The following is a 24,958-nucleotide window of genomic DNA, read 5'->3' on the forward strand; positions in this document are numbered from 1 at the left end:
TCTTCTTTACAAAATATCTTCAGTTCAGTCAGGTTTGATGGTTTACGAGCATGGACAGCCCATTTTAAATCACACCACACATTTTCAATAATATTCAGGTCTGGGGACTGAGATGGCCATTCCAGAACGTTGTACTTGTTCCTCTACATGAATGCCTTAGTAGATTTTAAGCAGTGCTTTGGGTCGTTGTCTTGTTGAAAGATCCAGCCCCGCCGCAACTTCAACTTTGTCACTGATACCTGGACATTGATCTCCAGAATCTGCTGATATTGAATGGAATCCATGCGACCCTCAACTTTAACCAGATTCCCAGTCACAGCACTGGCCACACAGCATGATTGAACCGCCACCAAATTTTACTGTAGGTGTTTTTCTTGGAATGCTGTGTTCTTTTTCCGCCATGCATAACGCCCCTTGTTTTGCCCAAATAACTTAACACTCTATTTTAGTTTCATCAGTCCACAGCACCTTATTCCAAAATGAAGCTGGCTTGTCCAAATGTTCTTGAGCATACCTCAAGCGACACCATTTGTGCCGTGTGCTGAGAAAAGGCTTTTTCCGCATTACTCGTCCATACAGCATCTCCCTGTATAAAGTGCGCTGAATAGTTGAACGATGCACAGTGACACCATCTGCAGCAAGATGATGTTGTAGGTCTTTGGAGCTGGTCTGTGGGTTGACTGGAACCGTTCTCACCATCCTGCGTCTCTGCTTCTGAGATCTTTCTTGGTCTGCCACTTCTTGCCTTCACTACAACTGTGCCTCTGGTCTTCCAATTCCTCACAATGTTCCTCACAGTTGAAACTGAGAGCTTAAATATCTAAGACAGCTTTCTGTGTCCTTCCCCTAAACCATGATGTTGAACGATCTTTGTTTTCGGGTCATTTGAGAGTTGTTTTGAGGCTCCCATGTTACCACTCTTCAGAGAAGATGCAAAGAGAAGAAGTACTTACGATAGGGGATTATCACGCTTCCGGGTTTCATGGGCGTGATTTGTCAACTTTGTGCATGTCCACTTCCGACGCAGTTCAACAATGGCTGAGACGAAGGCTATGTCACTGCTCTGTTCCACTTTGTAAATCTAACCAACAACGCCAACCCTACGTAAGTTTTCATGGATTCCCGACTGAATTGAGTATAAGTGGATTAAAACTCTAAAATAAAACAAGGTAGCACGTTTTTTTGTTGTTGTTGTTTTTTGTTTTTGCAGCCGGCACTTTAGTGAATCGACTAATTTACCAGGGATGCTGTATAAATAAACTTAGTGTAGTCCTTCATCAGTTCGCCAGCGAGATCGGTGATTCACCGGAAGTGGCAGTGCACAAAGATAACAGAATCCGGAAGTACTACGTATCAGCGTGATAATCCCCTATCGGCCACATTAAATACCCTTTGTCATGATTGGATTCACCTGTGTATGGAGGTCAACGGTCACTGAGGTTACCAAACCAATTTTTAGTTCTAATAATTAGTGCTAAAGTTATTGAAATCAATATAATGACAAGGATGCCTAAATTTATGCACATGCCTAATTTAGTTTAAATAATTCTTGCACACTTTCCATAAATCATAACTTTATTTCACTTCTTAAATATCGTGTTTGTCTCTTATATATTTAATTGAAAATTCTTATCCAGACAACCAATGATTTATAAAAGAAAATCATGAAAATATACAGGGTTGCCCAAACTTTTTCACACCAATGCATGGTAAAAAAAAAACAAGTGTGTTTTAGTGAGAACAGAATTCATGCCCTTTGAAAGATGTTGTAAATTTTTATGCGTCAAAGAAATGGAAATGTATTCACATAGCTCACATCTGCTGTTATACAGTACTCAATGTGTGAAGATTTTTATTTAAAAAAAAGTTACTGAATTATTGAGAAATGTCCTAGTGATTGAAAAATCAAATTACCAAAGGATTACAATACTCTGTAAATTTTCAAAATACTTGATTGACAAAAATAAATAAACTGTACACAATTTGTGCCACTAGCGTAAACAACAGAAAAATCCTGACTACTGATCCCAACAGGTTTCTAAAACACTATGCCCCACCACACTCCCATACTTCCATTGGGCTGGGTCCAAAATCCAGCAGCTGAAGCAAATGAATGTTTCTCATGTATGGCACAGAATTTTCTACTGATAACCTCTGCATATTAAGATAAAATATTTAAACACTGAAATTAAACTTTTTAAAAGCTTTTATTCTTCCTTAGACACTTACCGTCGCATTATCTGATTAACTAGATTTGAAGCATGTGGTGCTAATAAGCAGCAGACTCTTATTGGCTCAAATGGGGGGGGGGGGGGGGGGAATACACATGATCACAAACACCTGGATACCAACAGAGCCCGTCAATCAACACTTCAGGATATATGATTAAAGTAAAATCAAACAATACTAATTTCTTGTCAATGCCTTTAATTTCATTCCCTCTTACCAGATTTCAAAAATTCACAGTACTCATACAGTGCATTATAAGTCCACACACAAAAAAAATTATTTGCCTTTTAATTTTTACAAATATACAATCAATAGTGTGAAACTAAAAATACAAATGTATCATATACCCATTTATATAAAAATTTAACAAAAAAACAAAAACAATCAGTGAATCAGTAATCAGTGAACACCCAACACTCCACATGAGTTTATGCAAGCAAAAGCACCAAATACAATGGTGCATGGCCTGAATGAAAGAAAAACGAATAAACTTTATTGAAAGTCACCATCTCTTCACTTTGGAGTCTTCTTTCACCCTCCAAAGCATGAGCTCCATGCATGCAGTGGCATTCTCGCGCGTATCATGACCCGCCACTGTGGCAAATGAGAAATTTATTTTTTGTGTGCATGTTTTCTTTTTAGTTGTATGCAAGTCATGTTTGTAGGTGTGCTAAATCTCCCTCCAGTAACTGACTCAATTACTTCTCCAGCAGCAATTTCATGGAAGAGTTATGAACACATCTGAATGATCCCTGTGTACACTATCCCTACTTTTGAGTGTTTGGATAATGTGCCATTAAAGTCCCCGTGAAATCAAAATTGAACCAATTTACTTTGTTAGCGCATATTACTAGTCTTGTGGTGAACAATTAATCCGTGCAAGTAAAAATATATTTAAAAAATGTTTTACCTTGGTAATCTTTAATCAAAATCTGAAAAGTTACTTCCGGTCTGGAACGGTTTCTTTTTCTGATGACGTAGGTTTCACAACTTGGGTGGGGAAACGCTTAACCACTCCCCTCAAACCGTTAGTTTGCTATGAGCGAGAGATGGAGAGGAGGAGCGCTAGAGTAAAACCCTGCCCTCTGTTCAATATTCCGTTTCACTTGGAAACACGTCACAGCACTGGAGAAAAATCGTTTGCAACTTCCGGTTCACGGGGACTTTAAACAATATACAGCTGGAGTCCAGTATAAAGCTACGGTTTCTGACTCGGTGAGATGTGATCATTGCTTACAAATTGTTTTAACAGGACAACATACCACTCTCTTGGATAATTCTCTGGATGTAGTCTGCAGTCAGACTGTTAAGTTCTCTTTTGTGTGGCAGACCCAGACGGTGGGGAAACACCACTGACGTGTCAATCACATTGTTGTGAATAATCTGAAGATGGCAGAACAACCAAAATGTAATTCTTAAGAGGCTCCAATTAAAACTACAAACTTGAAAGCGAATACCTAATGTTGAAAGGTTACATTGTAATTTCAGTTATAAAAATGGCCCACAAATCTTGAGAGCATGGCATTAGAACTCACTTTGAGAGAAGCTAAGTCATTCTCCAAGCCATGGCCAATCAGAATCGTGTCCGCATTAATAAAGCTCAAAAGCACTGCTTGTACATCGTGCAAAGATGAGCTGGTACCCTTCACATCATCCTCACTGATGCCTGAAAATCTGAGCAGACAAAAAGTTATGACTTACAACACATCTCTTCGCACCACTGAAACAAATTAAATTAAATTAACATCCCACCTGGTGTTATAGTCAATGACGTCATTACCAGGCTTGACAAAGGAGTCAAAGATGACTTGCAAACTGCTGTTGACTACAGTCACTCTTGCTAGTTCCAGACCTTGAGTCGTGTAGCACTGGTAAAACACACAAGTTCAAATTAATAAAAAAGGTCACATTAATGTACCTCTGTTCTTTTTTTTTTGTTTAGTTTTATTCGAATTATGATTAATACATAACCCTTACTGTTTGTGTGTCAACAGCAAAGACTCCTGGACATGTTTTGCCCTGCGAAGATTGAGGGAGACTGCTAACAAAGCCCCAAAGACTCACTGCATCATGGACATGAAGCTGTAAACATGTACATTAGAAAATAGAGAAGTCAAACATTATTATGTTTGGTGAAAGACTGCAATATTGCCTTTGACATTTCAGTTCAAAGAAACATTATGGCATAAAGGAGTGGAGAAAAAATGTTTTCAGCCCCTCCAGCAAAGCATGAGTATAATTCTTGAATCATAATACATTGAACACTTGGCATCCAGGTGACCCAACTGCATTCTCACAACAACTGTAGCGTGTCTCAACACCTCCTGGCACTATGAGAGGAGACATACATAGTAGATAATGGGTATTGATAGAAATAAAACATTAAAAAAAAAAAATACAACTTTAGAGACATTCTAAGCCATTCGTACCTCGATTCTCTACGACTTTTCCATAATGGTAGTTACACTCCTCTCTTCGGATGTGCTTTCCACTTTTGTCAACAGAGAACGTCGCCCCACAACGACAGCAGATTCTCTTTAAAGCTGTTATTGTATTCCTAATTATTTAAAAGGCTTCAAATCCTAATAGCTTCATCAATATATTAAATATTGGTTGCAATTAAACATGATTGTAACATTAAAATAAAGTCCTACGGTGACTCGAAAGTCTACTCACGGTCACTTATGCCCTTCTTGGTATCTCCATACTGGATGGCAAAGTCAGCTTTATCCTGATGTTTACGAGGGAAGTTGTTTACTTGCAACATATCCTCAGACAGAACATGCTCCTTCAGTTGCTCATAAAGTGTCAAATCACCTGCATAAGCAAAATTTATATTTATGAATCATCATAATAACTACATCTGCAATGACAACACCTATATATTTGGCTATATAATATAGATCAATATATATATATTCATAAGAAAAAAAGTTACTTGAGCACAAAATTAGCATATTTGAAAAAATAAAACTTTATAACAATATTTCTCTTTTAATGGTATTTTTGAACAAATACATAATGCATGTACTGTATGTGCATAAGGGACTTCTATCAAAAACATTTAAAAATCTTACACCATGATAAATATTATATCATTAACAACAGCACTACTACTAACAATGACTTGACGCACACTATCAGTGTTTAGCATGGATTTAGAAAATGTAAAAATCTATTTTTAATTACTACTACACATAAACGTTACCATATGAAGATAGAGTACCGCCTACTGTGTATTTTAATAAACTACACCTATAATGAATTAAATAAAATGCATAAATAAAATAAAGCAATAGAGGTGAACACTCTAGATTGACCGTGAAATGAGAGCCAGCTCTTACCGGATCCCTGAAGTGCTCGAGTATTTAGTGGTACATTGCCTCTAGACACATGCTGATCTTTGTCACTGGGAGCTGTAAGTACATACAAAGAGGGTGACCTTATAGGAGTGTACAGTGCAGTAAACAAAAGTGACTGCAGTAATTTGAACAAAAGGCACATCATGTATAAATATACCAAACCAACCTTTGGCAGGCAAGATGTTTTGGTTTTTAAGTCTCTTAAGTGCATTGACGGCTATGCTTAGATACTTGAGCTTATTGATACTGCGGTCATAAACAATTTTTTCTTCTGCCAGAGCCTAGAGCATTTAAATAGATATGTTGGGGAAAAGAAACATTAAAAAAAACATAATCAGAGAATTAAATGAATAAGAAGAGTAAATTTGAGCTCTCAAACACAGACCTTCTCAAATGCATCTTGCACCGTCACAGATGATCTCAGGAACTCCTCCACAAAGAGGTTCACATAACGTTGACGAACATCATGTGGTACCTTTGCCCCAACCTCGTGATGTACTTTTGCCTTTCTTTTGATGCCCATTGCCTACACAATTCATGACATATCCTATCACTTCATCTTAAATGAGTAGTTCACTTTTCAAAAAACTTTTGCTGATAATTTACTCACTCCCATGTCATCCAGATGTCCATGTCTTTCTTTCTTCAGTCGAAAAGAAATTAAGGTTTTTGGATGAAAAAAATCCAGCATTTTTCTCCAAATAATGCACTTCAGTCAGAACCAAATGGTTCAAGGTCCAAAAGACACTTTCAGTACAAAACTGCAAACTGTTCAAAGGGCTTTAAACGATTCCAGATGATGAATAAGGGTCTTATCAAGCGAAACAATTGCTTATTTTTTTTTTAAAAAAACATCAACAAAATTTAAGTTTTAGAAGCTCAAATGCTCGCCACTGTACTCCGATGCACGTTCGTGACTCTCCTGTTTGAACTCGTTCATCAAAATGAACAAATCTTTTTCTGAGTCAATTCATTTGTTTTGTTTGTTGAATGAACCATGGGGGTGAGTAAATTATCAGCAAAAGTTTTCAAAAGTGAGCTACTCCTTTAAAGTTAATAAAACTAGTAGTGACTGATATTTTTGATTGTAGATTAAAACAGATAGGGTTCAATATCATTGCATGTCAAATTTAACCCCACAAATAGACTGCACTGATAGACTAGTCGACTGCAAAGCAAACCTTAGCTGGTGTGTAGTTGGCTGGCTGTGGAAGATGTGGAGTTTGTGAAATCTGAACAGATGGGCAAGGCTGAGGTGTCCGTTGGACGGACATTGTGGTTGGAATCAGTGTCAGAGGTAAAGCACAATTTCCTTCAGGTACGATGAAGTGCAGATTTGTCCCCAGCTGTACAGTAGCACCAACCGGAAGAATACCAAGACTATTAAAGGCTATTAAACAAAAAACAAGTAAATTAAAATTCCCTAAAATAATGAATAACCACTCTTAAAACAAACTGTACATGATGCTTACGGTTTTGCACGGTGCTTGAATGAATGACATTGGGTATATAAACTTTTTTTGGAACGCTACTTGTGACTTGGGGCTGACACCCTTTTATGGCAGAAGTCAAAATGGCTGCTCTTCTTTGGCATAATTGAGTTCTGGAGGGAACGGTCGAATGGGAGACTCCCTCTCGTAGAGGGACAATAATCTGTGCTTTGCTTTTACTTGTACTTGATGGCTGTTGAATAAAGAGGATTGATGAAGTCAGAAAACACCTTTGTTGAGCTCTGAATTAAACTATTATTTGTTCAACAAATTAAAAAAAATAACACTGGTTTGGAACTACTTTGGAGAGCAAATAATTACTGATGGAATATTAGTTTGTTAAAATTAAGTAAATGTTTTTTTTTTTTTTAAACACAATACGTTCTTTCATATTACAAATAAGAGGAAAAATCATCTCATACCTCAAACCTCGCCACATGTGCCAACCTTTTCTTCACCACAGTTGTTGGATTGGACTTTATCTCAGTTTCTTGGATCTCTAAAACTTCTTCCTAAAAAAACATGAGGCGTGTACACTGCTGCTCAAAAGTACAGTGTCAGTAAGATATTTATTTATTTATATTTTTAAAGAAATTAATACTTTTATTCAGTAAGGGTCCATTCAATTGATCAAAAGTGACATTTTCAACGTTACGTTGGAAATAAATGTGGTTCTTTTGAACTTAATATGTTTCTAGATTATTTGAAAATAAAGTAACTTTTTTCAACACTGATAAGAAAGGTTTTGTAAAGGATCATGTAGCACTAAAGACTTGAGTAATGACTGCTGAAAATTCAGCTTTGCTATTACAGAAATAAATTGTTATTTTAAGTTGTAGTAATAGTTTATAATATATTTTATTTTCATAATATACTTTTTTACTGTATCATTTATCAAATATATGCAACTTTGGTAAGCATAAGAGACTTTGTTATGATCCCAAGCTTTTGAACAGTAATGCTTATGGTCACACACCAGTAGATCTAAATACAAAAATCCATATAGGATGAATTTACTTACAGATGGATCACACTGAACAGCAGGAGCTTCATTCTGGTTGGCTTCCATGAAGATTCTGTAGCACTCTTCCATTGGGTCAGTTTCTGAAAGATCTAGGTCTGAATACCTGAGCTCCTCGTCAGAACTAGAGTCAACTACAATGACTTCATTATTACTTCCCGTCATTGCTGCAGATGCAAAGGTCTGTGGAAGAGGAGGCGTGTCACAGGCAACAGGGAATGATGCATCTGATGTTGGAAATCTTTCAAAGGCCACAGTTGGTTTCAGGATGAGTTGACTAGTTGATGGTGCTGAAAGAGTTCTGGTGTTAATCTCTGAAACATATGCAGGTATGTTCTGAGCAAACGTATTGACAGGACTTTTTTGAATAACTGGCCAAGACGTTTCAGCCAGGCTTTGAGAGAGTGGACCACATCCATGCTCTTCTACCTTATGTAAGGATGAAGGAAAGGACTGAGACGAGACCATGGGGAAGTACTCCTGATGTGCTTGCTCTTGGGAGAGGATCTTAGAAGATACAATTTCTGACTTTTGAGTATAACTTGAGATGCAGTCAAATTGGGGTTCTGCCTTAAAATATGAATTTTGTCCAACACTGGCAGGAGATTGCGAGGGAATATTTTCATCTCCATAAACTGAACTAACAGGAAAAATCTTAACATCTTGAATGCATTTGATCCGCTCACTCTCACTTCTCAGATTGTCTAGACACATGGAAATGTCATCCAGGACACTTTGCTCTTTTTGTGTAACAAAAGCTTCCATTTTGAGATTAGTAAAGTTAATTGGTTCTGTTACAGGTTCTTCTCTTAGATCCTCCAGAAAAGGCTTGGTTTCTTTCACAGAGTGCTTTGCAAGCATTACCTGTTTATTTAAGGTCCCTTCATTAGCCTCATTACCATCCTCAGCTGGGGCATCGCTAATAGGACATACTTTGGGTGAGTCAAGTAGTTCCTTGGTTATAGTTCCACACTGCTTTAAAAGTTTGTGTTCATCTTCAATAGGTGGCAGATCGATGACAAGTTCCCCCTCCGAAGACTCTTGTTCCTCAATTATCACAGGTTTCGCTGAGGTCCTTTCCTTCTCCTGGTCACTCACAATATGTTTAATTTCATGACTTGGAATTCCATCAGAAACCTTTTCTTTGTGCTGCCTGGGTTTTGTTTGGCCGTTATTAGCTGCACAATTCCCCTCAAGTGAATACAGAGGTTTAATCATTGTACTCTTGCCTTTCTGTTTGGGCCTAAGTTTTCCCTGATTATTTGATGGTGGAATATCAATGACCAAGGTACCTTCATCGTCAGAGTTGTCAAAATGAGAGGTCATATGCTGAACATTTTTTCCCATTCGGTCATTCATCAGGCTATGTTCAATATCCACTTTATCAGTTGACTTTAACTTACCGTCTACCGAGCTGCTGGATAGCAAGTCTGCAGAGAAATTGGAACAAGGGTCATATTCCAAGTCAGTCTTGGGTCTGGCACGATCAACCACATACTTACAACCACTGTTTGAGGAAACAGGCTTTTTGCATTTCAAATGGTTTCCATTCTGGTCTTTAGCCTGATTGTTGGTGGTTCTAAAATATTTCTCAGAGCGAAGACCCGCATTATCTGTCTGTGTGAGGGTCTGCGAGAGGGTCTGCGATGTCTGATACTGTGACAGTCTTTTTTGTTCTTTTTCCACCTCACTCCTTACTGCCTCTATTTCTTTGTTGATCCTTTCCAGTTCCTCAAGACAAGCATAATTGTCCTCAGAGGTGTGAGAAGCTCCATTGGCAAGAGTCACTTTGGGATCTGCAAGATATAAATGTGAAGTAGAGGATAAAAACACAAAATGTTTTTCCACCAATCAGCTATTTGTCTCTGCCATAATGGCAGAGCAATGAGCAAATGTGTTGGGAAATTTAGGCAAGAAAAACATTTTAATGAGAGGGGAAAACAATTGAGAAGCTAATTAAAAAAAGAAGCTAATTTTATCAAAATGTCAGTTTAATAAAATGAAGTGAGAATCAACTGTGAATATTTGCAGGTAGACATTATAGATCAACATATAGGCCTAATAAGCCTAGTTAATCCCATTAATTTAGTTATACAAGTAAATACATATTTAGTTTTTAAAAACCAACTTTGATTCCTGCATATTATTACTGATAAAACCGTCAACAAGTAGCTACAGCTATTACACTATTAAAGGCTATAGGTTAGTTCTAGGATAGGTAGACTGTCTAATAATATAAGGAAAATGTCATTATTTACTCATTTTACTCATCCTCAAGTTGTTCCAAACCTGTATGAATTATATATAGGCCTATATATATATTATTTTTTTTTCTTTCATTTTTTTAAAGTCAGAATCCGAACCGTTGATGGGCCCCATTGAATTCCAAATCTTTTTTTTTTTTTTTTTTTTTTTTTGGCAAAGGGGGCCCAACAACCGTTTTGTTTATGTTCTTAAAAAAAAAAAAAAAAAAAAAAAAAAAAAAGATAATATTTTGTGTTCAGCAGTTCGTAAACAATTCATACAGGTTTGGAAGGTGGGAACAACTTTAGAGTGAGTAAAATGACAATTTAAATTTTAGGGTAATATGCTTTAAGGCAACTTTCGCCTCATACACTATCGTGCAAACCAAATCGGAGATGTTCGTTAACATTTTAAATTTCAAGTCAACAAGCACCGCAGTGAACGCATAAATTCAGATCGCATATTTATTGTGAACCAATATCCATGTATGCCTTATAACTCAGCCCACGTGTGTCAACAGTGCGTAACGCTATTGCATACTACGGTTATCTTTCCAGACCTAATTTAAAATATTAATCATAGCCTACCTGTTGAAGTCATCACGCCAGACGAATTGTCGTCGCCGTGATTGTACACACAATAAGGCCGCTTGCATCGTCCCCATCGAAAAAGGGGACAGTCTATTTCATCGAAGAGAGATGTGGAAGGAAACATCTAGGCTACAACTGTCCGCACGCTAGCCCACCAGATTATTCTGTGCACTATTGTCAGTGTAAAGCAATTTCTCTATCTCCTCCGGGGTTATGCATCTGTGACACGGCAAAATTTGATAACATTTTTTTTCTGAAAAGGTTTTTGGGACGATGAAAATGGAAAAATCAGTATGAGAACGACGCGATCTGAACTTAACACAAATACGTGTGTAACGCTTGTGAAATTGGGAAGGACTGTTGCTACGTCACCAGCTGATAGTGCGAGTGTTTTAATGAACTCAAATCCAGTCCAGACACCAGGTGTGGCTGATTGATTTGACGATGAAGGAACCGTTCTTTTGAGGCTATCCTTCAATTAATCGTTTTTCACTGAAATTGGCTCATTTTACGTTTGTGGGACTGTACTGTAGCCTATGCAATTTATTGTAAAACAAAACAATCAACAACGAAATTCTCTTGGGAGCCCAAAGAGAATGCTACTCGTTAATTGCTCAAAAATGCTACTCCTTTTCAAATTAGGCTAAATTTATTTACATTTCAATCAATTCAACAGCACAACAGGCCTCTGAAGACTGTAGGGTGAAGTCAGCTAAAATGGGCCACATAATGACTTAATGCCATTAAGCTATGCATAATGATAAATGGTCTCTTAGCCCATTTCTTATGTGTGAGGAAAAAGTGTGAGAGTATAAGCAGGTACCTTCTGCCACGGCACAACATTCAGGTAAAATGGACCAGCTTGGTCAGTTAAGAAAGGTGTAAGGAGTTTTTATTTGTTTGTTTGTTCCATAGACGGTCTTACCCACTCTTTAACGTTCAATGCAGCAAGGGAGACGGATGGCATACGACTCTTGATGTCTTTTTTCCTTTTTCTTAACACATGTACGAAGGCCTTTAGCCTCTTTGGCATGCAAGCTGCCACTTTCCTGTCTTTTGTTTAAATTTAAAGTTTCTGTAAATCTATGATGTTATTACATTGTGCTCTAGAGGGACTGTTGGTCTAACAGACAGCCAGTAGCTGAATTCACTTTGGCTGGCAAAGCGAGCAATTAGACCTGGGATTAAAAAGGATTGAATTTAGAGGCCTGAGGAGAATTTTCCTGCCATCTCGAGACACTCCATTACCATCAAAAAACCAAGCCATGCTGAGTTACTGCTTGAGGGTAGACAGGAAAAAAAAAGCCACTCGGCACTGACAGAAAATACATTTGTATGTAAAGAGCTTGATTTTGACGTCAACATTGTGGAGGGAATAGTAGGTTATAATAACCAGTGTGACCGTAGTGATCAAACCTTGATTTTGGGGCAGAGACCAGGTGGAATTCATTCAGCGAACACTTGCAGGAGCCTTTCACCAAGTTATTCAAAGGAGTTCATATCTACTCGATACCATCATTCAGTAGCTAAGAATAATTATTCACTGAAATATATTACCACAGGTCAATTGAGTTTCTCTCATTTTTGAGGCTGAAATCTTATTTTCAAAAAAAGTGGTAGCCCAGGGAGCTGTCCATTTGCACGCACAAAACAATATCTGTAATATTATATTGTTCATTTGCCATTCCATAAATCAAAAAAAAAAAAAAAACAGTCTTAAAGGGACATCTCACCAAAAACGTCATCATTTACTCATGCTCATTCATTCCAAACCTGCGTGCGTGCATTTTACTCGTCTTTTTCTGGTTCAAATTGTTGTTTTGGACCCCATTGACTTTCATTGTAAGTTTAAACATCCTCCAAAATGTTATTTTGTGTTTCACAGAAAAGAAAAGAGTGTCAAGCATGGAATGACAGGTTTGGAATTTTCATTTTTGGGCAAATTACCACTTCGAGTTAAACTGTAAATATAATACTTAGACTATTCTAAAGCAAAGAGCACCCTTTAGAATGATACTGTATTTTCAGATAGGGAAACAAGAAATACAAAAGGTTTATAGTAACAAGGCTGAAATCACTTCAGTAGCAGTTGAAAGGACTGCTTTAGTGTTAGTGTGCCACCCCCCTTCCACACTTCCAGTCTTGAACCATTAGTTTGTCACTCATAGGATCGTTTTGCAGAAACCGAGCTCACAGCCCTGAAGGAAATGCCTTATACTCTCATCAGTCACTAGAGAGATGGCAAGGCAGCCAGCTGTGCACATGTGTGTGGATGTAGGGAGGCTAATAGCATAAAGGCATCAGACAGAGACTGCGACTGGCGAAACTACAAACTGTTGCTTTAGGTGGATTACTAAGATTACTTGTCTTTTAAATGGGCCTGAAATACCATGGCATCATTGAGTTTGTTATTCTTTTTCATTTGAATGCAAACATTATCTCAGTATGCATGGTTGTGAATGCCTTCACAAAATGTGGCTTTATGACATTTATTTTTCCCTATTCATTTGTTCAAAAACACATTAAAACCACAAGTCAGTCTTTTTATCTCTTTTATCGTAAGCCTTTTTAAAAGTCAATTATTAAAATGTATTTTGTAAAGCTCAATGTTATGGTTATACAAATGTTCTGATATCACAATGAAGAACACAATCCTCAAAAGAATTCAAATCTTTCAGAAAAAAAGATAATATTGTAACAAAACTGATTCACTACTTTGTACTATTTGATAATTTCATAAAAAATCATGATCAAGTCATGAAGAGTGATCACGTTGTGATCCAATTAACTAACAGAAGCACAGAAGAATGTGTGTGTGTGTGTATATATATATATATATATATATATATATATATATATATATATAATATTATTTCTAAATGGTAATACTATTTCATAATATTACTGTATTTTTGACTTAAAAAAAAACAAGAAAAAAAAAAACACCTGTGCAATAGGCAGAACTTTTCCAAGCACATTTAAGAGACTTTGGGTCCTGCATGTGCTCACACACAAAACCAATCTGTCTAAATGTTAAATGTGTATGTAAGCACTGTTTAGGCTGCAACATGATATCATAGACTGAAGGTTTCCGCCAGACAAACCACAGTTCTGGACTCTGTGGGTACAGTGCAGACGCTCAGATCTAAAGTATCTCCGCTTACAGGGAAGGGCCAAGAGCTTTTATTCGTGATTGATGGAGAGGGCGGCCCTCAGGTCTTAGGAGTTCATCAGTATTCACAAAGCATTCCAGTCTGAGTCATAAGACAGAAGCACAAGGCATAATGACTAGAAAGCATGCACAGGAGGCAGAACGCGTCTACGCAAACACTCACAGCTTGCAGGACAATAGCGATGAGATGAGGTCACATGAACTTGGGATTTATTGAACAGAACAATGGGTTACAACATGGCAGTGTTGTTCAACATGGCATATTCTCGCAAGAATTTGTACATCTCAGTTGTGGTTCAACATCAGGACATGAATTAACAAGACTGGAATCACAGTCAGCATATTCTGAGTCTGTAAGGACTCGACAAGGCCAACGACACACTATTGTAGGTTGAGACAAACAGCAGTGGCATGCAGAGGAGCTTATTTACATAATGGACAAAGATCTCTCCAGGTCTACGGGTCCATCTAGTGTCAGCCCAAGAGAACATCAACTACTGGAAAACGTCGGTTCTACTGTATGAGCTCATCTGAATTCATGTACTGGAGCTCTGATGTAAGATCAGCAATATCTCTAGCTGACTTGCAGAGAATTATTGTAAAAATAACTCTGGCCTGCTTCTGGATGATTTAAAACACACACCACAAGATTAATAAAAAAGGGAAACATTTTACAGGGAACAACTACTATATACATATAAAACAATGTAGTCTAGTAGCAGGCAACAGGAAAGGTCTTTCTGATCGAGGGCATGCTTTTCACCCCCAAGAACAGATAACTTCTAAGCTGCGATAGTCTTTTCTTCCGTGAAACGACTTCTCCGTTTCACGGAAGAAAAGACTAGAAAAAATAAAAAATAAAAAAAAATAACGTTGGGTGGGACTTGATTTTGTCCTTCAGGAATTGATTATTAGGTGGTTGTGGTTTGCTATTGTTGTAATGTCACGTGAGTGAAAGGTTGTCCCGCCCTCATGCCAGTAAACGTAGCGGAATTTATTTTGTTTAAAGATTACGAGGACACATTAATAATGTGCACGTATAAATAATTTATAATGCATACTGCAATATGCTACACAAATAATAATCGTCTATTTTGACTTCATGGTGACTTTAAACATTTCATTTTCTGGACTGTATTGAACGGGCTCTATGCACGGCGTTATTTCCGGTGAAGGATTAAGGATGCTCGATAACTTCCGCCGATCATAGAGTCCAATGCAATACCGAGAATTTATATTGAATTTTATACTCCATGGTTATACTAATGAAACGTTAGTCACAAAAACAGATAAAACAGACATCCCTCGTTGTGTTTATGCTTCTTTTTAAAATTATATTAAATAAACATAACTACATATAAAATTACATCTAAACGTATGTACGTTTCGTTTCAAAGACGGGAGGACAGTAAATATTGAAGACTCTGCCATAATCCCGTTTTTCCTCCGCTTTAATCTACACAACCGGAAATGGACGAGCATCCTTAAGTCAAATGCGGAACTTATGCGTGCATATAGCCCACTGGGATGTTGCAAAGTCTTCTCATTTAAATAGGTGACCCGGATAACATTACCTATAATAGATTTTTAACGGTGAGAATTATATATAAAAAATATTAAACAAACAGTAGCTTAATTGTTTATATATAATAGCTTTTCAAAATAAAAACATTTCTTTTACAAAAAGCTAAAAGAATTTAAGTTAATATTTTTTATATTTTATACAATTATTTCTGTATTAAGACAAATCTTTTTCTAACAATTTTATTTATTATGAGATGCATGCAAGTAAAAATTAAATAAAAATTCACTTCCAAATGATGCAAATGGGTCAGAAGAAAATACTCTTTAATTGTTGAGTGCTGTAAAAGTAACAGAGGTCATAGGGTGTAACAATTCTTAGACATTTAAATCAAATACAATTTCCACCAACTTTACGAGATAATACAGAGACAATGAACAATGGTTATCTCGCCTTCAATAATTATCAAATGTCATCAGTTACTAAAATCCTTTAAAACCAGGTGAAACACAATAATTCCAAATCAAAGGTTGCAAGACTCAATCATTTCCTTTCCAAAACACCTCATCTTATAGTGTTCACACGAATGGGCCTTCCATTAAAGTGTGGTGGTGAAGACTTTTAGAAGGAGGTCAGCAGCAAGACCGGGTGAGATATCTCCACACGTGACCCTTCGTTCCAGCTCCGGGAGCTCGGCACGCACCGCTGGGTGCTGCTGGAAGTGGCGTAGAGCGTTCTCCTGAATCAGATTCCACATCCACACCTTCTGCTGAGTTTGCCGTCGGGCTTGGAGCTCCCCGCTGCTCAGCATTGCATCCCGGAACTGTAGCATGGTGTCCCACAGCTCAGGCACACCCTGCCCTGTCTGAGAAGATATGCGGACCACCTGACCACACATGGGAAAGAGAGAGTATAAAATGTGCTGGTGTGGTTAACTTTAGACTAAATTGAAAGAGAAAAAGAAAAAGCAGAGGAAAAAAGTAAGAGAGAACGAAAGCAGGCAGTTGCTTTACATATGAGCAGCCACAATGCAAAAATGTAAAGGGTGTTCGCCCACACACGTCACTCAATCCTTGTTTCAGTGAAAGACCTATATACGACCTTTAGGAGGGTGGAAAAAATCAATATGACTGTCGCATCCTCTAGTACAGGGATGGAGTTTAGAAATCATGCTGCTCAGAGGAAACAAAGGCTTTAGCGGTTCTAATCCACGTGGGTGGCCTCTAATCAGTCAAATGCATGAGGCAGCATTTGGCCATTCAAAGGGCTGCCTGTGCTGGCTCTGTGCCCTCTGGGTAGAACTGGCCAGCAGTCTCATTTATAAAACTATGCGTAGGATACTTACTAAAAGTGTATGTGCGCCCGAAAGTCAAAAATGGCGCAAAAATAAATAAATAAAATAAAATATCACACTTATAAAACCATGCGTACGCCAGAACCTGCGCAGAATTCACTTTATAAATCCCATTCAGTGAAAGATAGTTTATCTATGACCTAAGATACAATGCCTAGTTATACAATGCATATCCTTCTTCTGCTTATCATTTGGATATGATTATTCATCTACGTGATAACATGTTTAACGATACAATACATTCGGACAATATGAGATACGGATGTGCCGTCACGTTACATTAATAAAAATTATTTAGTAGCCTATCCTTGCCTTTTTTTTTTTGTCAAAAAAGACATTTAACTCCAGCTCACCATGTAATTCTTATATGGGAGGGAGGTGAAGAAGGAAAAGTGATCAAATACTGTAAAGGCAGGGCTGTATATTCTACTATTTAAAAGTTTGGGGTCTGTAAGATTTTTAATGTTTTTGAAAGAAGTCTCTTATGTTCACCAAAATCTGCATTTATTAATTTAGTTAAAACACTAAAATTGTGAAATATAACACTATTGTATTTTAATATATTTTAAAGTTGTATTCATTCTTGTGATGGTAAGGCTGAATTTTCAGCATCATTACTCCAGTCTTCAGTGTCGCATGATCCTTCAGAAATCATTGTAATATGATGATTTGTTGCACAAGAAACATTTCTCATTGTTGATAACAGTTTAATATAGTTGCTTAATATTTTTGTGGAAACCTTGATACCATTTTTTTAATTGCTTTTTTTTTTTTTTTTTTTTTTTTTTTACAAAAACAGAATCATTCAGACAATAAACAAGTTATAGTTCAATAGTTAACAGGAAAAATAATCTAAAGAAGCCTGGTTTATTGATTGAAAATTATTTGCCAAGAGAAAGAAAAAAGAAAAGCATATTATGAAAGAATATTAAACATGGTACAAATGCTAGATGTTTTTATAGCTTTCTTAGTTACAGACAACTTCAGTTCTTGTTTGAAGATGTCAAAGTGGGGATTACTCTTTGCATATTTAAATTTATGGATATAAAACTTCCCAATAAATACAAGGAGGTTAATACAAAAACCTACTTTGATTAGATTCTTGTCATTAATATAAACCCCCAAAAAAGAATGTGTCTACAAGATAAGGGAAAAACCCCAATACATTTTTTTTCAGGATTATTTAATGAATAGAAAGTTAAAAAGAGTTTTTATTTTTTTAACTGAAATCTTTAGCAACAAGGTAAAGGTTTTTACAGACACTTTTGATAAATTTAGTACATCCTTGCTGAATTCAAGTATCACTTATCATTATTATTGAGCCTGAAACTTTTGAACGTTAGAGTACATGTGATTTTTTTTTCCACATTTTCCCTTAAATATGCTGGCTGTTTATTCTAAAATTAACTAAAACATGTATTCAAAAAAAAAAATCTTGGCAATATTTAATGGCCATTTTCTTTAAAGGGATTATGTGTTACTTTTTATGTAATTTATTATTTAAAATAAATATTTTTATTCATAAATATGCCCTCAATGGTGTACAAATACCTCTGTCAATTATCTGACTTATCCTCGTAAACGAAGAATTTATAATCTTTATATACATGGGACGGGTAAGTCCACGGAGAGTTCCATGTCATTCCAGTCAAGATAAACTACAAAGTACTAGGCCAACGCGTTTCCACAACGAGTTTTCGTTCAGAGCCAACATGATATGACCGTCTGAAAGCAGCAGAAGCGGAGGAGCAGAGCGGTGAGAGACGCTTCACTGCCCCGGCAAGTTTAAAAGGCCACATTGCAAATCCTCTTCCCCAGAAAAGTCCAAAAATAGATCGTAAAAGGAAACGTGACCGGAGAGATTACAAAAAACAAGAGTTAATGACGGGATAGTTTTATCCTGGTGATAGAGCTAATGCAGGAGAAATAGTTCAAAAGAGACGCTGAAGTCCTACTTTCTTCTCGACAGGTAAGTCAATGTTACAGTCTGAATTACAAGCTTTTTTCATTGTTTGGTTGTGTACTTTATTATATAGACAGATGAATTATAGTTGATTTATAGTTAAAAGTTGATGATGATATCTAATGCACGTAGACTACTTCATATAATATAACGAATAAAGAAGGCTTGACTACTTGTAAGGCTTATTACAATAGATCATGTTTTTCACAGTCAGTAATTCATACCGTAATATTAGTTCGTTAATTATGTCAGGTTGCTGTTTGATTGAAATAACAAACCTTTTCACCTGAAGGAACACTTGACGAAAGGCTAATCATGTCATAGCTTTTTGGTACATAATAGTTACCGTAGATACAACGTGCATTTCAAAAACCAAGGCACTGAAGAGCACAATTGGTCTGAATGCAAAATACATTTTCACCGCTAGATGGCAGCAATTCCTATACATAGTCCCTTTAAAAGGGGAATTTTATTTCTTTGTTTACTTTATTTGAGTGTAAAATTGCTGTTGAGCATGAAAAAGGTCTGTAAAGTTACAAAGCACAAAGTCAACTTCAAATGGAGTTATTATATATATATATATATACACCAGTAAGCGCATTTCTGAACTCCCTGAAATACCTTAATTGTAGTCTTATAAGTTTCTTCCGGGAACATACACGTCATCAAATTCCTTATTTAAATAATTCCCACCCAAGATATTTGAAAGAAAGAAAAAAAAAAAAGTGGAGAGGCCTAGTGGAGTTGTGTTAGTGTGTTGAAACTCGTTGTGGCAAGGGCCTTGACATTTCAGAAACACGCATGCTCAAAGCGGTTGACCAATCACAACACACTGGTCCAGCCAACCAATAAGTGCACATTGCGCTTTTTGGAAAGAGGGGCTTAATAGAGATGGGAAATAAACAGAGCGTGACAGACTGGGAAGAGGGGTGCTGCAACAATAATATGAAAACATTTTTATCTTTTTAATAGTCAGGCATTAAAAAAAAAAAAAATTAGCCTACACCAAAACCAAGACTTGCAAATATGATGGTCATCTTATATTGAATTAGGCCTACAATAAATTAATTACAATTGTATTTTTTGTAGTAGTAGTATATGTGCAAGATATGAATGCAAAGCATGATTATAAAGTCACACACCTTTGGTTTCCAGACTTTGGACTTCTTTCGAAGTAACTTCAGGGCACTTGTGTATTCTGCCTGTATCTTCCGTGCAGGACCAACCAATTCACCATCTGATTTTGTAACCACCACCAGGTCAGCCATCTCAATAATTCCTCTTTTGATTCCCTTTTTGAAAATATAACTGAATCAAATTTGCTTCAATTATAAGAATCGCCTATAATATAAAACAATTAGTTCAGATAACTCCCTAAGTGATTCTCTAAATTTTTTCACTCAATTCTTTTTATAAAATGCCAATTGAATTGAGTATTAAGATTTTATTAATTTAAAAGGAAAAAAAAACTTTTTAAAATATTTACCCAGGTCTATAAATACCACTTAAAATGTATTAAATGTTAATCTAATTAAAATAAAAACAAAATTATATATATATATATATTATATATATATACACACACACACACACACACACACACATTTAAATTGATAACAAAAGGGATGAAGTAAAGGAATTGTGTATACCTGTAGTTCATCGCCCCCTGCTGGTGGGATCAGCAGCACAAACATATCCACCATGTCAGCCACAGCAAACTCAGACTGACCAACACCTGTGTAATCATTTAAATTTAAGTGACATTGCATACACTATTGTTTTTAAGATAAGCTTTTCTCAAAAATCAAAATACCATGAAAACCTGCAACAAAGGCTTACCTACGGTCTCCACTAATACAATGTCATAGCCTGCACCCTCACAGAGGACTATAGCTTCGTTGGTGGTTCTCGTCACACCACCGAGGGTTCCTGATGTGGGAGATGGTCGGATGTAAGCGCTCATGTCTCTGGAGAGTTCTGTCATTCTAGTTTTGTCTCCCATCAGTGAACCTGCATTAAAGGTTAGCAAGGAATAGAATAAAAATTTGGAAACATTACTATTTTTAATGTTTTTTGAAGAAAGTCACTTATGCTCATCAAGCCTGCATTTATTAGATCAAAATATAGAAAAAAACTGTAATATTGTGTAGTTTTTTGGTACCTGTGATACTTTTTTTTTAGAATTAATTTATGGAAAAAGAACAGTGTTTATTCATAATAGTAATCTTTCCTAACAAAATAAATCTTTACCATCACTTTTTATAAATTTAACCCATCCTTGCAGAATAGAAGTATTATTTTCTTCTTTTATTTTTTTAAAGAAAGAAAACAAATGACTGAACCCAAACTTTTGAACGGTATTATATATTGTTAGAAAAGATATCCATTCAAAATAAGTGTCGTTCAAAAAAAATTGATTTAGACTAAAAACTGGTTGTTTAGTTTAGATACTTTGGTTTAAAAATATATCATTCTACTTTACTTTTATTATTTTAATTAATTCATAAAAAACATTATTTTAAACAAATATTTCTTGAGCACCAAATTAGCATACAAAAATTATTTCTGAAGAAGGATCATGTGACACTGAAGACTTCTGAAAATTCAGCAATGCCATCACAGGAATAAATTATATATTAAAATTATATATTATAAAATTACTAAAATTAAATTACTAAAGTGACTTCTAAAATCTAAAATTGGCACCATCATCTGTAGGTAAATGTTTTTCAGACATGTGAGTGCCTGTTCACCTCCAGTTGTGCATGAGGAAGGATCCACAGCCAGAACGGACACTTTATGTTCTCTTCCTGTCAGCATCTTCCCAACAACCTCAATGAATGAAGATTTTCCAGCTCCAGGGGGACCAGACAGTCCTGAAGTCACACGTACAGAGAGGTGATTGAGGATTGAGGGCATTCATGCAAACGGCAACACGGTTCATTTCACTCCTTTAGTTCACATCACCTTACTGACCAACTCTGAAGGCCGCCGGCTTTCCACCATTGCATCTCTCCTGCTCCTGACGAAAGGCCAGCACTCTTTGAAGCAGAACCTGGGCTAACTCTTTCTTCCTCGGATGCTGGGTTTCTACAAGGGTTATCGATTCCGCGAGAGCTGCCCTTTGACCCCCGACAAGTCCATCATAAAGCTTGGTCAGTAGTCTTTTCTCCCTGTCAGTCAAGTTTAAAATGTGATGGCTTATGGCAGTCTCAGCTGAAACAGATCTTGTCTGTTGGAGGGTGCAGAGGGAGGCATAGCACAGTATTGCAGTACGCTTACAAAGGGAATGTCTTAAAGCCATTGTACTGTGTATAGGAAAAAGAACGGCAGCATGATGAAGAATAGGAAAAACTCTAGTCAGACCCATCTTCCTTATCCTGTTGAGTAGAACTCTTTCTGCAAAAACAGCAAAGAATATCTATGTGAATAGCTTTGAAATGTTACCTTTTTACAATTGGTGAAAATATACCAGTCTAAATAAATGGGAAGAAAACTTCTAAAAAATAAATAAATAAATTGAAAGGCGGATAAAATAGTGGAAATAGCTTAAAATACTTAATCGAATTATAATCTATTATCATTATTATTCTCTAAGAAGAATTACAGAAAATACCATTATGGCAAACAACAGAGTAGCAAATTTAGCTAAGTTGTCACTCATTAGGCTAAGTTAGTTAGGGATTAATGTTTGTTTACTTATCAATTTATAAAGCATAAGCTAAAAAGAAATGTTCGTTTGGTCATTTTAATTGATTAACATTTTAATAGTTACTAATAGTAAGCTTGCTATATTTGGTAGCCACCACTGATAAAATAGTTATACAGTTAACGTTATATTCTAAAAGCTTAGCTAGCCTATGGCGATGTGTAAATGCAATATTAGCTCATGGTGATTGATTACACAGCGGTAACGTTAGCCCAACCAAGATCATATAATGGTATATTTGATCGGAGCAGCCAATCTCTGTTATCCACTTCATAGATCACATAATTTCATAACAAACCGATCACAGAAAAATCAGACAAGCAAAACTGACCATCTGGAATGAAAAGCAGCATCGATCAAATCACCAAGTTTTCTGAAACCGTCTGTGTATCGTCATCTGGACAGATTGCTTACAAATCGTAATCTTTAACTGCTAGCCATGTTATGTGTTATATCATGGATTCCCAAAACCAGGGTTGACAGACACTGAGGTCGTGCAAGTGAGGGACTTCAATGTTCTTTCAAATAAAAGTTTCCCTCTTCAAAATAAAAGTCCCTATTCGCTTTGGAATAAAACGAGTCTAATAATATTCTTATCTTATTTAATTTTTTTTTTATCTTATTCTATATCTTATTTAGATAAACATAATGGATGATGATGTTGTCTTTGAAAATTTTGTGACATCAGTGGTTTGTAGTCAGCTGTGAGTTTTGTATGGTGTGATTATGTTAATGTTATTATTATTATTTATAATTTTATAATTTTATCAACCTTATCAACCCGACAAAAAACAACTAGTTTGTTGCAGGTTTATTTTATTTAAATACATCAGATGCTTCAGAAAGTTACAAGCCAACATCATCAGTGGAGTCGACGGACCATCAATGCAGTTTGTATGCAAAGAGGTCACTGCTATGACTCCTGTCTACCTCTCAAATAAATTATCATGCGTCATCTGTGTTTAATAATAAACTGCAGGAGAAACTTTATCGAATATCAGACACTGCTACATAAAGTAGTGGCTAAACACTTGGATTTCATTTTAGCAATGAGTCATTAGATCTGTGACAGTGACACACAACTGAAGTGACATTATCAGAAAGGGTTAACATGCATTTTGTATTCGCTGTGATTTATTAAACAATTAGCTCAGCTTACAATGTGAGAAAAGTATTTGTGGCAAAAGTGGCAAATAAGCAGTAGTCCATGAATGACAAAACATATCTTTGCAGTGGTGGCAGGAAGGGGTGATGTTTATATTTATTTAGTATTAGAACATGTCTTAATTAAGTCTACCTAAAATGAAGTCTAATTTCCCAAATTATAAACAAATCATTTATTTTACTTAAAAAATCCTACATATTAATCAAATCCAATGATTGAATTGTCATATTTAATAATGAGCATAATGTAAAATAATATTAAAATAATAATGTATGATCATTTGTCATGCATTTAAGTCAGGCAATATAACTGGGATCCTGTCCATAAGAGGTCTTCCGCCCTCACGTGGCCGTAAGAGGAAAAACGCCACCAATAATAATCTAATGTAACATTATTGTACTTTTGAGGACTGTCAGACAAATAATATGAAATGTACAAGAAAAATTATTATTAGATATTATGATACTATAGGCTAGTTACAGATTGTCATGGACTCAAATTGTCACCTTAAATAGTTAAATACTAATTAAATAGGCTAGACAAAAATGCTTTATTTTTTGTTTTCAAGCAGTGGTTTTGTTTGAAACACCAAAGTGATGTTGTAGCCTATGTAAGACTAACACTTCTTTCAGGACTTCAATGAAATATCATAAGCTTCATTATCTACAAAACATTTATTATTTTTGATGAAAGAAATTGTAGGTTTTTGTTTTTAAATAATTTGTCTTAATTAATTAATTTGTATAATTTGTATTAATTTTAAATAATTTGTGTTTAATTAATATTTTATAGCCTATAACAGAGAGCTCAAATTGAGGGTCAGTTGAACCACCGAGTTACTAACCATCATTTTTTTGGGATAGGTGCCTTAATTTTTAGAATAATCATTTATGTAATTTATTATGCAATGACATTTAGACATTAAGGCCTGGTTTCACAGACAGGGTTTAGATTAAGCCAGGATAAGGCCTTAGTTCAATTGGGACATTTAAGTAGCTTTTATATTTTATTACTTTATCTTTTTTTTTATGTATTTGAATATGTACTTTAAGTGTTTTATGTGAGGCACCATGTAAGCTCAAACTATAATTGCCCTACGGGGATTAATAAAGTTCTAAAAAATAAATAAACAAATAA

At 35.9% G+C, this 24,958-nt stretch overlaps 2 protein-coding genes across 2 annotated transcripts; both read right to left on the minus strand.

Moving 5' to 3' along the window:
- Positions 1–2,501: 2,501 nt before the first annotated feature.
- LOC120461355 (uncharacterized) lies at positions 2,502–11,314 on the minus strand. Its single transcript, XM_039649501.2, has 16 exons — positions 10,934–11,314; positions 8,103–9,898; positions 7,504–7,593; positions 7,064–7,274; positions 6,773–6,981; positions 5,977–6,117; positions 5,758–5,872; positions 5,574–5,645; positions 4,906–5,046; positions 4,659–4,772; positions 4,486–4,559; positions 4,207–4,311; positions 3,982–4,097; positions 3,765–3,903; positions 3,492–3,612; positions 2,502–2,823 (listed from the first exon to the last, which is right to left on the minus strand). The coding sequence occupies exons 1-16, from the start codon at positions 11,058–11,060 to the stop codon at positions 2,732–2,734; spliced, it is 3,663 nt and encodes a 1,220-aa protein (XP_039505435.2). The 5' UTR covers positions 11,061–11,314; the 3' UTR covers positions 2,502–2,731.
- A 4,708-nt stretch (positions 11,315–16,022) lies between these two features.
- mmaa (metabolism of cobalamin associated A) lies at positions 16,023–23,163 on the minus strand. Its single transcript, XM_039649643.2, has 7 exons — positions 22,988–23,163; positions 21,924–22,346; positions 21,701–21,823; positions 20,787–20,957; positions 20,597–20,682; positions 20,090–20,239; positions 16,023–16,516 (listed from the first exon to the last, which is right to left on the minus strand). The coding sequence occupies exons 1-7, from the start codon at positions 23,007–23,009 to the stop codon at positions 16,229–16,231; spliced, it is 1,263 nt and encodes a 420-aa protein (XP_039505577.2). The 5' UTR covers positions 23,010–23,163; the 3' UTR covers positions 16,023–16,228.
- Positions 23,164–24,958: the final 1,795 nt, after the last annotated feature.

Source organism: Pimephales promelas, chromosome 6 (assembly GCF_988280905.1).
Source record: "Pimephales promelas chromosome 6, fPimPro1.hap1.1, whole genome shotgun sequence".
Taxonomy (NCBI): domain Eukaryota; kingdom Metazoa; phylum Chordata; class Actinopteri; order Cypriniformes; family Leuciscidae; genus Pimephales; species Pimephales promelas.

Coding starts and splice junctions, on each gene's coding strand:
- mmaa (XM_039649643.2), bottom strand. CDS start 23,009: ATGCTGCTTTTCATTCCAGATG. Junction 20,683..20,786: donor TGTATTAGTGGAGACCGTAG/GTAAGCCTTTGT, acceptor ATGATTACACAG/GTGTTGGTCAGTCTGAGTTT. Junction 20,240..20,596: donor CAGGGGGCGATGAACTACAG/GTATACACAATT, acceptor ATTTTCAAAAAG/GGAATCAAAAGAGGAATTAT.
- LOC120461355 (XM_039649501.2), bottom strand. CDS start 11,060: ATGTTTCCTTCCACATCTCTCTTCGATGAAATAGACTGTCCCCTTTTT. Junction 7,594..8,102: donor CTGTTCAGTGTGATCCATCT/GTAAGTAAATTC, acceptor ATGTTTTTTTAG/GAAGAAGTTTTAGAGATCCA. Junction 5,646..5,757: donor AAACATCTTGCCTGCCAAAG/GTTGGTTTGGTA, acceptor ATGTACTTACAG/CTCCCAGTGACAAAGATCAG.